The sequence below is a fragment of the Thunnus maccoyii genome, chromosome 24 (assembly GCF_910596095.1).
Source record: "Thunnus maccoyii chromosome 24, fThuMac1.1, whole genome shotgun sequence".
NCBI lineage: Eukaryota > Metazoa > Chordata > Actinopteri > Scombriformes > Scombridae > Thunnus > Thunnus maccoyii.
Window position 1 is genome coordinate 5,440,451 of NC_056556.1, and position 14,213 is coordinate 5,454,663.

Genomic DNA, 14,213 nt, shown 5'->3' on the forward strand with positions numbered 1-14,213 from the left:
GGAAGGACATGCTGGAGGAAATAGAAAGATAAGGGATAACAGGAACAGTTATAGAACTACAGGGCAGAAGATGCTCGGAGAACAGGGCTGATAGGAAAAGTGTAACAATCAGGGACACTGGAGGAGTTAATTGACTCCAGAAGATGGCAGTAATGCAACAATATGGATGCCAAGTGCCGTTAAGCATCAAAGAAGAAGTAAAGGCAAGGATCCAAAATATGGGATAAGATTTGTTTCAAAGGCAAGACTGACAAAATAACTACACACAAGACATCTGATTATAATATTTTCTATTTTTCTTTCACTCATCAGGATTTTTCTGTGGTGAATTACAATCAGTAATAGAAAGTTCCATTTTGCCTTTGGGGTCATTTTTGGGATGTTTCACATTATTTTTCTTCACTTTCCATTCATTTTTTGTTTGATTCTCTGTAGATGTTGTTCAATTATTATGAAACAAATCTGATTTCATACAAAACACGTGAAAAAAAGGCCAATTGACTAAATGATTGAAATATTTACTGTCAGAAGTCATTTTTTATTATTGTCACAAACTGGTACAAATATTAAAATGTCATTGTTTTGCTTACAGTTTTGTTACAGTTTATATTAACCTTCATCAAATTATTTGAATGAAATAAGGACACAAAGTGTAAAGTTTGTGACATCTCGCCGAACACAGTTTTCTGTTAATCATCACAATTTTTTGGCATGCAATGACACACTTTTAGGCTACAGCAAAACACAAATAAATGACAGAAATGCAGAATGAAAAAACCAAACAGATCATAATTTCTAGAGTGTAAACATAAATCGGAAAAAGATCGTAATCTTAATTCCAAATCTCTGTACAAGAGTGGGGAGCAGGGCAGGAAATGAAGCTGTTTTGCTCAAATTAAAGAAGCAGGAAACTATCTTTTTCCTCCCTATAACAATTCAAACACTCAGAGGGTGTTGAAGGTTTGAGGCAATACGCCGAGAAATCTGACATCCTGTAGTTCCACAAGTAGATGGTTCTCCTTGGTTGCAGAGTTACTATAGCTGTCGTAAACCGGTTAGTTTTACTACTGTACTAGCTTTAAGAAAATATAGTTTACTCTAGTAGTTAGTTCTCATTTCTAAAGAAATACATTCTGACACAGTTTCAGGGATTTCTTCGGGCCTGAGTCCATCTCCATCTTATCTTTGGGGATTTGAAGCGACTTATGAATCAGATCAAGCACATCAGAAACAGCAAGATCAAAATATTTAGAGTTTTTTCATGCCCTACTCCCCCTCAAACATGCAGTATTAGACATAAACCAAATTGATTTCATCTGTGAAACTGTGTGTTTGGAGTAACATGTTTTACAGTGGGGTTTGTCCCAAATTGCTGCCATGGTAACAGGGGTCTCATCGCTTCACTTCACCCCTCGTATTTCCTTCTGTCCTCTCTTACGACTCGGCGGTGGGTCGTATCCAGCTGGCGGGGACCCACTGCGGCTCGTCCTGCGCCTTCCTCACCGCCGTCAGCAGCTGGACGCAGGAGTCCTGCAGCTCGTCGTTGACGATCACATGGTCGAAGAACTGCCAGTAGTGGGACTCGATCTTCCGTGCTGCTTCTTCCATCTCCTGGAAGTCCTCGTCCTGTTGGAGGAAACGTATCAGAACTGATTCTAGCTTCAACTAGACTACACACAGTTTCTCATCATTTCTGTGTAATTTATTTGGAGCTTTCTGCTCGCTCTCGAGAAAATAAACCAAATTCAGATGTCAAAATGATAATTCTCTGCTGCAGGTTTCATGGTAAATTTGGGACTTAAAATTAGGGCTAATTGCTAGAAAGTTTGAGTCACATGACTTCATAATTTAATTAGGTTTTAGGAAATCGTGTCAAGAGAAAAACACTGACATGCTTATCAAATTAGTGCAAATTTACCGGTACTTTCTGTGCTCTTTTAAACAATTACATGTTAAAATAACTAAAGAAAACTAAAGTAAATGGGATTTCCTTCAGGTTTGCCTTTACAACATTTAACAACTTGAAATCAAGACAAAAGAAAACTCAGCATAAAGGTGAGGGTGGCTCTTACTTTGAACGGTCGGTTGACGTAGTAGTTGGTGGTGATGTACGAGTCCTGTCTCGTCTCCTTGAGGCGCTCCATTGGCGGCGGTTTCACATAGATGACGTAGGCCCTCAGTTCATGAGTCCTCACTGCCTGAATGGCCTAAACGGAGCAATAAATTTAAGTTAAATTAAAGTTTAGTTCTATTTTACAAATGTATGGAGGCAAAAATAAGAGATGCTGTTTGTGAAATTTCTAAGTGGTAACTTTGATTTTTGATTGCGGTTTGAAAACCTGAATTTCAACTTTTAGTGTCGGACTTACATTTGGTTCGATGTCAATGACGCAGATCTTTCCGCTGTTTAAAACTCCCTTCACAGACTCGATGCTGGTGCCGTACAGATTCCCTTTGTACTCTCCGTACTCCAGAAAGCTGTTGGGCATCATCGGTTTATTACATGCATTAGTCCTTTAAATTTGACCAGGACACAGACTCATCCTCCCACATTTAATATGAATCAGAAGCATTTCAGGAGCATTTTTAATTTCATGTTTTTAAAAAAAGGCTTTTGTTGTTCTTCTAAGTGTTTTCTTGTGTTTGTAAAATAAAATCTTGCGATATGAAACCCACAAAGGTCAATATTGTGTTTAAATTTGACAAAGAATATCACTGAAGTGTGTCAGTGTCACCTCTACGTTCATTCATCATTCATGGATTCACATCAGAATCAGTCGTACCTGTTGTTATACACCATGTTGTCAAAGATTTCGCGGCTGGTGAAGTTATATTCTCTGCCAGACTCCTCGTATCCTTTGGGTGCTCTTGTGGTGTCTGGTGAAGGAAAAGAGAAACACATTATTCACAGAGTACAAAACATACAGTGTTTTAGTTTTACTCTTTGAGTCGGACAAGCAGAAAATAATCATATCATCATAAATTAACCCAAAAAAACCCAAATCAGAGATCTTAGAATGAAGAAAAACATAAATAAGAGAAACTTTGGTCATTTAGTTGATTGTAAACTTGGATGACAGTGATTGGTACATACGAGGTATCGCTCCCTGGAAGATGTTGGGATTCATTTCAATCAAGCGCCTCCGAAGTTCATTCACACCCACACCAGACGGACCTGAGAGAGACAGAAACATTTTATTAACTCTTTATCATTGTAAATGAGGATTTATTAATGTAGAAATGCTTCTTTCATTCACTGTGTTCCTCAAAATACACAAATACTGAGCTGGCTGAACATTTCCTACAACACATCCAACTGTTTGCACTTGAAAAACATTTACGAGAAGTTCAGAAGCAGACAGTTTATACACCTAAGAGGGCGATGAGGCGTTGCGGGTCCTGCGGGTGGCGCTGGTAGCGCACCACCTCCTCGTAGGGGCTGTTGAGGGCGCTGTTGCAGCTGCTGGGGCAACGGGTGTGGCAGGACAGCTGGGTGGTGCTGTGACACCGCCGACGACACAGACGCATGCTGCGCCTGAAGCCCACTGAGGAGAAAATAATACACACTCACTGAAACTATATAAAAACATAACTGATACTAATTAGCATACTTTAGCATACTAATAACACTACTGAATAATGAGATTGAAAAAATGATCTTTTCCCTTTTTAAATTTCTCATTTCAGTGACTTTTAATATGCAAATCAGAGCGTTTGAAGACTCACCTAAGTAGATTCCCTCAATGTTGCTGCTGAAGTCATCCTCGTCTGAGATGCAAATTGAGGAGAAGATGAGTGAAAAATTAAACAAAGAAATAAATACAGACATTTAAAATGCACAAATCGCATTGAAAAATAATCCAAATCACAGTAACAACAGCAGCAGCCTCTAAATTATTCACAAGAAGCTGCAGTTTTCTTCATCAGGAGAGAAGAAATCAACATGCAAAATCCAGAATCACAATATTTTTGACTCAGTACCACAATATTAATAATGTGATGATATTTTGGGCCGACATTTCCATATAACAATCACTGAAAACTGGGAAAAGAAAATAAATGAGTGTGTCTATTGAGAGGACCAAATTTAAATAAAGTTTGTTGAGAGGATTTAATTCTGTTGCTGGAAAAATAAATAATGCTGACAAACAAAAAGTCCTATTTTGACAGGAAATTTTTGAATAAATCAAGTCAAATTAAAAGGGCACTTCTGCAATTCACTACTGCACTTTCATAACATGTGGGGAACTAAATCAATGTAGAAGAGGCAGAGATATCCCAACTTTTAGTCCCTAGTATGAGTCAAACTCCCAAAACACTGGATCCTACAATTCCCATAATGCAACACACCTCAAATAAAACACAGGCTTGTAGTCTCCACGGTCACCTGACTTAACTTGCACATGTAAACCAGCAATCTGTTTTTTATGAATTATTTAACTATTTATTTATGTATGCATTCATTTATTAATTTTATAACGAGTCATGTTTGGTCCTCCGTACATTTAAAGTACAAAGTTCTGACTTGTAGACTCTGGTTGTGGTTTTCTCACCTTCTCTGAGCTCCTCTGACATTTCCCATCAGAAAGCAGAAATATTCGGAAAAGACACAAAAACAAATGATTTAGATGAAGGAAACGAGGCAGAGCGACACTATTTATGTATTTTGCAGCACAAAATTTCACAAGAGTTCCTGTTACGAATCAAAACAGATGAACTCAACAAAGACTTACCTACCAGATTCAAATGCCTCCTCATCTGACAGAAAGAAAAACACACATAATGGGAGTTAATCAGAGGCAGGTATTTACAGAGCAGCAAACATACAGTGAAGTGAAGTTTTACCTGCTTCGACACATTTCTCATCGATGGCCATCATGTCTTCCTCTGCGGATAAAAAATAAAGATAAAAAATGATCTTTGAATCAAGACAAAACAGTGAATATTCTCACATCTGAAGCTAAAACTAAACCTAAACTGTAAATCATCTGAGGTGAAATGTGAGTACTTCTTACCTTCCTCTACTGTGCTCACTTAAGTGAGCGTGCGATGAAACACAATTACAGATATTTATGAAAACACATTTGTCATTCAGAGACTGTTAATGCTGAAAAAATAATGATTTAAATACATTTGAGTGAACTCACAGGTCTGTATGCAGGCATGTGGTTGATAAGGCTGCGACCACCAGAACTCCCTCTGCTTCCTGCAACAACACGCAGATTCACACTCAGATATAACAAGTTCTTCACATCAGCTCTGAGGTCATAATGCTGCTGCGTCGGCCTTCAAGAAGCTTATTTCCTAAAAAAACCAGCGCTCATAATTTATTTTCTCACCACAAAGTCAGTTTTATTGGATTTACTGAATATCTGACAAGCCTCCTAACTACAGCAGAATCACATGTTCTGCATGTGAATTTGGCAAAAATGATTCTTACATTAAATGTTTTAAAAAAAAGAAAACCATCATTGCAATATGCTTAACTTATATATAGCAACATAGTCTTTCAATATTCCTTATAAATCTTCAACTTGGTGAAAAAAATGTGCAAAAATTAGGAGGAGGGTTGGTTATCAAACTTCAATATTTTTTTGGTACCAACCAAAATATCAATGTCTGTCAAAAACTGACAGCTAGAATCAAATATCTGATCAGATTCATATTCCTTCTCATTTAAATAATCAATTTGCCAATTTTAGACTTTTTTTAGGCAAATCTTTCGTACAGCTGTTTATGTTTAGATCATTTAACATTTGACGACATTAATGTTGTTTTGTTAAATGAAAAAAGGGTTTTGTAGACATGAAGACATGAACTTTTCTCAAAGTAAAGTATTGTTTTGGTATCGGTACTAATAACCAGGTATCATATCAGCTCTAATATTCTAAATGACACCCAGCAGAAAACATGATTCACATATGACAGGACGTCACACAACCAATCACATCTTTGCTATAATGTTCTTCTTAAACATCAGCTACATGCTAAACCTGCCAGAAACACACAGGCCAGTGTGTGTGTGGGGTCTGCTTTCAGAAAACTTGTTGGTATTAATTAAAACAAAAGTTGGTAAAAGTTTTCATACTGGTCAGCTACTGGTAATAATTTAATCCCATATAAAAGGCTAAACAGTAAACTCTGCTCACCGTTTGAGCAGGTTGGTGGAGGGGATGAGGCCGGCGCAGGCCGTGTTGCTGGGAAGTTTCTTGGCCTGCCACCACAGAGCGTCAGTCTGGTCTACGATCTCCAGGATGTCGCCCTTTCTGAAGCTCATCCCGGCGTCGGCGCAGGGGATTGTGGGATCCTGCTGAGGGCTGTAGTCGGCCATAGCGCGCACGTACAGCTGACAGACGACAGGTTCGTTTATAAAGATGCAACATAAGTGATTTTATGTGTGAAAGTGTCAAAGTAAAGCAGGAAGAGGAGATGACTCACCATCGTCTGGTTGTGGACCGGCCTCTCTGTGATGGGAACGACCTTGAACATGATGGTGCCTTGCGACCTGGCTTGCTGATTGGATGTGAAGACACACAAGCGTCAGAAGATTATATGTGCTCTAAAGTATTATTCAAAGTAAAACACGAACCTGGTGAGACTCTAACAGGCTGTTCTGCTTCCTACCTCCCCAACATCGTGTGATGCTTTCAATCTTTTTCATATTTTAATATTTTTTTTAATCTGTTGTAATCTGTTGCATCGTGACATTGTAAGTCATGATTCTTGGCATTTCTACTTTACCAAATAGGACACAACAGAACAATTTGACACTTTAGTACAAAGATAGGACAGTGGGAAAATTATATATATAACAGTTCAACCTTTGTGAGGTTTAGTTTATTTAGAGCTTTCAACCACATCTCATAGTCTTCATAAGTGAAAAGACTTTGCTCAGTTGTCATGGAAGCCGACAACCCCAAAATTGAACATAATACACTACAAGACCAATAAGTAATCAGTAACATGACGGACATGAAGGTGTATGAAATAAAACAACCGGTGACCTACCACGACTTGGATAACCTGCTCCGGTTCCATCCCGTCCACAGGAAAACCATTAACCTCCATGATCCTGTCCCCTGCATGGAGCAGACCTACACACACACACACACACACACACACACACACACACACACACACACACACACACACAGATATATCCAGATTACATATAATATAACATAATCTAAATTAGGTTAGAAAGTAGACATAACATCAAAAATGTGCATAAACAACAGGAAACAGTAAAAATTGAGCATGGAAGTTCATTTTTTACTTTTATGTATGTATGCGAGCTCTACATTTGATGAGAGCCACTTATATTTGCTGAATGAAGACTGTGAGATGCAGTTGAAAGCTCTGAAAGCTTGTAAACTGTCCTTTAATCTTAGGTTAAGTCCAGATTTTCTAAGTTTTTAAAGAGGTTGCAAATACTCAGTCGTTACCTTGTGCTATCACTAACACATCATCATTCAAATAAACAAATTCCACCTTCTAGTAGGCGACACGAGGCCACGATTTGCATTCAATCTGTAAACATTATCCTTGAGAGTAAAGACTCACCGCTTCGATCGGCCAGGCCTCCATGAATCACCCGAGCCACAAAAATCTCCCCTGTGATGTCGTTTCTCTTAATAGTCGCTCCCTAGAACGGAAAAGATAAAAAACAAAGAATTAATAAAGCTGCTGGCGTGTAGAAGTCACACTGAATGACATAAATGAAGACAAATAATACTGATGGATCTTACAGGAAGGACAGGATGGAAACACTTTGGGCTGAAATGGAAGAAAAACTTTAAAACGGAACCAAAGCTTCAAATGAATACTGATGAAGTTCCTGAAATGAACTTTGGAGAGAAGAATGAAATGGAGCTTCTCCTGAACGAACACAACACGATGGAGGAAAACGACATGAAACGCAATGAAAGGAACAAAATAAAATGTCAACTAACACTGTGCACATTTGCAGCTCAGCCGCTCTGCAGAGTCGGCTTGAAATGACCCAAGAAGTCCACTTTTTGGACGCTCATCAGCTTCTCTCATGTCGCCTTCTTCCTCTTCTTCTTCCTCTGGTTCGAGCCGCCTCCTTTCACAGCGTGGGCGTCCTCCTTGGGCTCGTCTAACAGGCCGTTGTTTAAAGGATGCTTGGACGCCTGCAGCTCGGCGTTGAAGTGCTTCTTTTGAGGCGAAGGAGTTTTCTTGTTCTTCAGGGTCGTCCTGGGTGACTCGCGGCAAGACACGGACAGACAGCTGGTCCCCTGGGAGGTGGAGGGAGCATCCAGGCAGCTGCTGAGGGAGCTGGAGGAGGAGCTGGAGGAAGGAAGTGAGGGGAAGGAACATCTGGATTGGTGCGTCAGGGACGGACGTTGCCCTCGACTCTTTGGAGTTTGGCTTTTCTTGGGTGTGCCGTCCTGCTCGGCGTCTGCGGGTTTTGCTGTAGCAGCTGGGACGTTTGTCTCAGTCCTGCTGGTGGCGAGGAGCATCTGCAGCCGGTCCACCACCTGGCTGAGCAGCACCAACGCCTGCGAGTTGTCCTGCACCGTCTCGGACATGCGCTCGGTAGCTGCTGCCATCTTCTCCCCGAGCAGCTTGATGTCCTTGGTGTTGCTCTCCATGGAGGTGGCGGCCAGCTGCACCGTGGTCCTCAACTCATCCAGACTCTCCTGCTTGGCGAGCTCCACAGGAGGCACGTGGGGCATCTCCAACACATGACGAGGCTGCATGGGGCTGGGGGGAGCCGTGCGGATACGCAGGCTTTGGTTTCGAAGCCTAGGAGGCAGGCTTGGCTGGGATGTGTTTGGGGTGTGGATGGGAAGTGGAGACGGGGCGTCAGCGGACTCTCCTGCTTCATCCTCGTCTCCGCTGTTGAGCTCTTTGATGATGATGTTTCCAACAAGAAAACAGAGATTATTAATCCATGAGAAATTATGAGTTAAAGTGATGAATGATGGAGGAAGAGGGCGCCATGACGGATGATGACAAACCAACACATCTTTTCTTACCGATCAGAGCGGAGCTGTAGACTGAAGGCGCAGAGCGGTTCAGACTTTGCTCCCAGAGCAGGTTGGTGTAAACTCTACACTGACTCATCGGCTTGCTACAGCACATCTGACAGTTACTCATCGGTTTATATCGAGGCGGAGGGTATGGCCGAGCTGCTGGGTGACACGGCGGTTCACTTGGCGGGTAGCTGCCTCTCCGCACGCTACACCATGATGAGTTCTTGACATCCACGCTGTGGTTCCCAGCAGCAGCAGCGGCGGCCTGGAGGCCAAACGCACCGCCTCGGTGAAGCTGCTGCAAGGTGAGACGCCTCAGGGTGTCCCAGTGACTGCGGATCCCCCCTCTGGAGCTTTTTGCACAGGGAGGGGAGGCGCTGGGCAGCGGCAGCCCGACTCTCTGGTGGCTGCGAAGCTGCGAGACAACAGAGTCACTCAAAGGTAGAGGAAATAAAAGACAGGCTGCTTCATTAATAATAATGATTTACTTTCCTTTAAAAGGTAGATAGTGCTGCGATATGATGAAGGGAAGAAAGTTTATTAATGATTTTATGTCAAACGTCTCCTCTTCCAGCTGTTTATTAATCATCTGTAGCATCAACAGACAATTACACAAATGAAAGATTATAAATTCAAACATCTGGTGTCTGCTGGGTGCAGTCAGCTGTTTGATTTATATTATCCAAAAAAAAGGCTACATATTAAAATATCCATGAGCATCTGCTTCCACAGTACTGGAACAGGAACAGCAGCATCAAAGAAATGCTCCCAGTAACGGTTTCAAACCAGAACTTTCTTCACTAAATTATTGGGTTTCTTTACAGCTCAGAGAGTTTCTCTGATCCCAGAAAACCTGTTTTTGTGAGGAAGGATTAAAAAACAAAATTCATACATAAGAAGGGGGTGATCCCATCAAAATGTGACCTCGTTTTCAGGTCAGGTAGTCTGAACGGCACAACAATAAACCCCGAACCAAACTTCACTGACTGATAACTACATTTATAAAACGCTTTGATTCTGAGTGAGTGAGGAGGTTTCAGCGGTGCAGCTCACCAGAGGCTGTTTGTTCTTGACCAGGCAGACGATGCGGGTGGCCTCCTCATCGTCCGGCACGTCCTCCGGCATCGGCGGCAACACCGGCTCATAGTCCTTCTGGGCCACCGTATCATGAGCTGAGAGAAGAGCCTGGATAACACGCAGATCAGACCGTCATACTAGTGGATGAAAACACACCAAAACCACTAAAATGTTTCTATTATTTAACCTGAAAACTTCATCACGTGGTTTCTTACCTGCAGGTGAGGTTGTCGCAGGAGCCGATAGAGCTCCTTAGCCTCTGCAGAGCAGCCTGGCAACGCTCTGATGTCTATCGCCAGCTGCACAGAGAGGAGAGAGAACACATATCCACAGTTAAAAAAGAAAAGACTTGTACAAAATGAATGAACGTTATTATTATAAGAGTGTAAACCTGAAATGAGAGTCCTGAAGCGTAGTCCAGAGCCGGCGCTGGGGAGTTTCTCAGGTACCTTTGGAGACACTCATAAACCTGAAAACAAGGTCATCAAATAATTAAAACCTGACATATTACACATTATTTGTCTGTGATGTTATTTTGTCTGTTAAGTTGCCAATTTTCCTTTTTCACAAGCCTGAATTTTCCTACATTTTCCACAATCTTAAAACACAATTTTAGCTGTTTATAAAACATCTTGATTGTGAACGTTCGGCCAGATATCAACAGCAGGAAGTGATAATTGATGTCAACGTATTAGACGAGTTTATTCTGACCTTCAGCAACGACTGCAGCCAGGACGCGTTCAGCAGACTGTGGAGAATCTCTGCTCCATCAATATCCTGATTTACTGACTGTCTCACTTCCTCAATCACATCTGTCAGGATCTGACGCAGGCCTGCAGCACACACACACACGCACACGCACACACACACACACACACACACACACACACAGAGAAGAATGGATTATCAGCCTGTATCCAGAAGGCTGAAGCAGTATGTTACTGTAATAAATAGTGATAAAAATCTGTTTCCTCTCACTCACCGTGCTCTCCGAGTTCACAGTGGGGGTTTAACACCTGAGCCTCCACCGCCTGCCTCATGGTCACTGGACCCCCGACCTTTGACCCCGACCACCTGCTGACTGCTTACCGAGACCGGCAATAACCTGGAAAAGTGGAAGAAACACAATAAACTGTCCTGATTACATTTTTTTTTTCAGATTTTTGTGTATTTTGCTCAACAGAAATAGAAAATGTCTATTTATAGAAAATTAAACCTTCTTATTTTTGATTCAACCTTTCATATTTTAATTACATTTTCATCTTGTGATTCTGTATAATATGTTGCTACTGAAATAAAAACTCATCTACTGAAATATTGATGTGTGATATTTTTGCACATTTTTTATTCATAAGAGGAAAAAATCCTTAAAGCTGCGCTGAAATGTTTAATAGACCTCACATGTCAATGAGATCCATTGAAAACAAAGTAATATTTATATTCTCACATATTCTATATGTCGCCTGAACTGATGTTTTGTTTTCTGTAGTTTCTTATTGACAACTTCTTTGTTTTATTTTGTTAACTTTTGTCTCCAATGTTTGTTGCAGTTGCTGAGATGTTTCATCATCAAAATCAATTTTGTTTTGTTTTTATCTGCTAGTCACTCATTTAACATTCCTCTTTTTGAAGTTTTCTTTGAAATCATTACTTTGTCTGCACTTCTCTGTGCTTCGCCACCATGCAGAGAAATACTGAGTGTGTGTGGGCAAAGCCGGATTCACTTGTTAGAAAAACCCAGAGACAAACATGTAGTATTGGGGCTCTACTGTCGCTGTGGAAAGTACTGCTCTCCAAGCAGGAATTTTTCCTCCTACAGGAGCTTAATTCAGTCCTCAGTTCCTCCTGTCAAAACTCAGGTTTAGTTCCTCAAAAGGTTCTTGATCCACTGGGAAAGTTCTCCTAATTGTGTGTAAATCCTGTCAGCTGTAGGTTTCTAATACATTGAGCGCACAAAGCAAATTAAACATCACATCTTCATTATTTAAAGATCAGCCAGTACTTCTGTGCTGGAATACTACTGACTAACTTATATGCACCATGTGAGCACAATATACACAACATTAGCTAATAATAAATAACCTGCTTTAGTTGATGTTGTGCTTCAATGGAGCAAAATTCCCTAAAAATGTGCAAAAGTCAAATAATCAAAATAAACAACATGCAGCGAGACTTTTGGGGGGCTTCACTTTGCCTGGTTAGTAATCCGGCCTTCAGCGTATAGCAGGATCAGGTAGGAGTGTAGTAACAACTCCATCAGTGTGAACCAGATCAGAGGTTAATGGCACACTTCATGGCAGCCCGTAAAAGCAGCAGTGATGTAAATATAGAGATGAGCAGACTGTAATCTCCGGCTGGTTAACCATGACGGGGGAAAATAAAACACCAGTATGAACAAAAAAAAAACTGTCCTATTGTGAAGAAATGGTTCGTGTGTGACGTCCGGTTGACAACAAGGACACCGTGACGACCCAAGAAAGGGGTTAATCTCTTCCTCTGTAAACAAACAGGTTAATAAACTAAGTTCTGACAGGTTTTACCGCCAACATATCTCTGATCATGACTGCAAATAAACTGTCACAACCTGATGGGAAGGTGCCAACTGTGCAAGATGACATACGTGATGAACTCAAGCAAAGATAATCTTTAAAAAGGTGATTGTATGTAATAAATGTAAGACTCTAGTAGTCTGTAGTTAAAGAGGAGGAAGAGGATGATCCCTGTGGCCTTCCTCCAAGCCCTCTTCGCTCAAATCTTCTTCTTGAAGCAATTGAATGCATCTTACCTCTGGGAGATGCCACAAGCCTTTATCTTCCAGATCCTGCAGGTTTCTAGCACCGATACAGGTGCAGAAAAGTGTGTATATGGTGGGAAAATGTTCCCCCGGAGACTGGACGGAGTGTTACGCTTTCATCAGCTACGATATGAGAGAGAGAGAGAGAGAGAGAGAGAGAGAGAGAGGGAGCTGTAATCTCTCCCGATCCCATTTAATCCTGGGCAAGTGAGCCGCCTGCCTCTGGCCACCCTCACCGGCTGGCTGGTTCCTGCGGAGCTGCCAAATCTTCTTAACTCTTTCAGCTTTCAGCGGCACGCAGGAGGAGCTGTGAGAGGAGAGGGAGGTGACTCTGCAGACTGAGAGAGAGAGGGAGAGAATTTACCGCAGGTGTCGTCGCTTCTTCAAAAAGGACAAAGAGAACGGCTTAAAGATGAGCGTTTTGTAAAGTTCAGAGAAAGAGTCAGAGTTAAGGGGGAGGAAAAAAAGTGATTAGTGTGTGTTTAATTAGACAGAAAAAGCAAAAGGGGACAGCGGGAGCAGTAAAGGTTGAAAAAAAGGCTTTAGAAAGTAATTAAAAGATCCGCCACAACAGCTGGAGTTAAGGATGAGTGGACATGATGCTCAAATAAAAGATCTTTGGTCTACTTATTCAGCACAAGCCCAAAAATCTGTCAGGAACAAGATAATCTCCTCTAATTCTCAAGGAAACTCTCCTCCCTCCGTCTGAAAACAAAGTCCTAAGACATGTTATTGTGCCCAAAACACTGAGATTATCTCGTTTACGCTAAACAAAAACGGCTTAAGGCTCTGAACACACAGGGTTGGTGTCTGTAGGTTAATTCTCACCCTCCCTTCGATCTCAAAAAGAACAACACAGAGAGGATTTGTCGGCTCTGATGAGTGAAGGACTCCTCTTGACCTGTTAGAAGAAACATCTGCAATTAAAAGTGAAAAATACTTCTTATTTTCCCTCAAGATGCCCCAGACATTTTCCAATATATTGTCTATTTTAGCTGCTGTGGGTGAAGAAATGTGGTTGTTTTTGTGCATTAATGTATTATTTATCTTCTCAGAAAATATTAACTTTGTGAAGTTACAGCAGAAATACAACTAAAACAATGAAAGAAAAGATTATTTTTCTATTTCTTTAACTTCATAACCTCCAAGTCTGCACAGTACAACTATATCCATTATCAGTTAACTTCTAGATTCTTTTTTTTGATTTGTTTGATCGTTAAATCTAAAAAATATTGAAAAAACACCCATCACAACTTCCAAAAGTCCAAGGTGTCATCTTCAAAACGTCTTTTGTTCGACCAAAAGTCCAAAACTCAAAGATATTCAATTTTCAATAATATATA

The 14,213-nt window shown here is 41.0% G+C and overlaps 1 protein-coding gene across 1 annotated transcript; it reads right to left on the minus strand.

Annotated features, from left to right (window-relative positions):
- Window positions 1-471: 471 nt before the first annotated feature.
- Window positions 472-13,796, minus strand: LOC121892282 (MAGUK p55 subfamily member 4-like). Its single transcript, XM_042405230.1, has 22 exons — window positions 12,862-13,796; window positions 11,059-11,181; window positions 10,788-10,909; window positions 10,468-10,545; window positions 10,292-10,375; window positions 10,053-10,184; window positions 7,564-7,645; window positions 7,009-7,094; window positions 6,439-6,513; window positions 6,150-6,346; window positions 5,148-5,206; window positions 5,016-5,033; window positions 4,846-4,887; window positions 4,738-4,758; window positions 4,554-4,568; window positions 3,727-3,768; window positions 3,372-3,545; window positions 3,095-3,175; window positions 2,784-2,877; window positions 2,370-2,478; window positions 2,073-2,207; window positions 472-1,626 (listed from the first exon to the last, which is right to left on the minus strand). The coding sequence occupies exons 2-22, from the start codon at window positions 11,114-11,116 to the stop codon at window positions 1,435-1,437; spliced, it is 1,896 nt and encodes a 631-aa protein (XP_042261164.1). The 5' UTR covers window positions 11,117-11,181; window positions 12,862-13,796; the 3' UTR covers window positions 472-1,434.
- Window positions 13,797-14,213: the final 417 nt, after the last annotated feature.

Coding starts and splice junctions, on each gene's coding strand:
- LOC121892282 (XM_042405230.1), bottom strand. CDS start 11,116: ATGAGGCAGGCGGTGGAGGCTCAGGTGTTAAACCCCCACTGTGAACTC. Junction 10,546..10,787: donor GGCTGCAGTCGTTGCTGAAG/GTCAGAATAAAC, acceptor CCTTGTTTTCAG/GTTTATGAGTGTCTCCAAAG. Junction 10,185..10,291: donor TGCGACAACCTCACCTGCAG/GTAAGAAACCAC, acceptor CGTGTTATCCAG/GCTCTTCTCTCAGCTCATGA.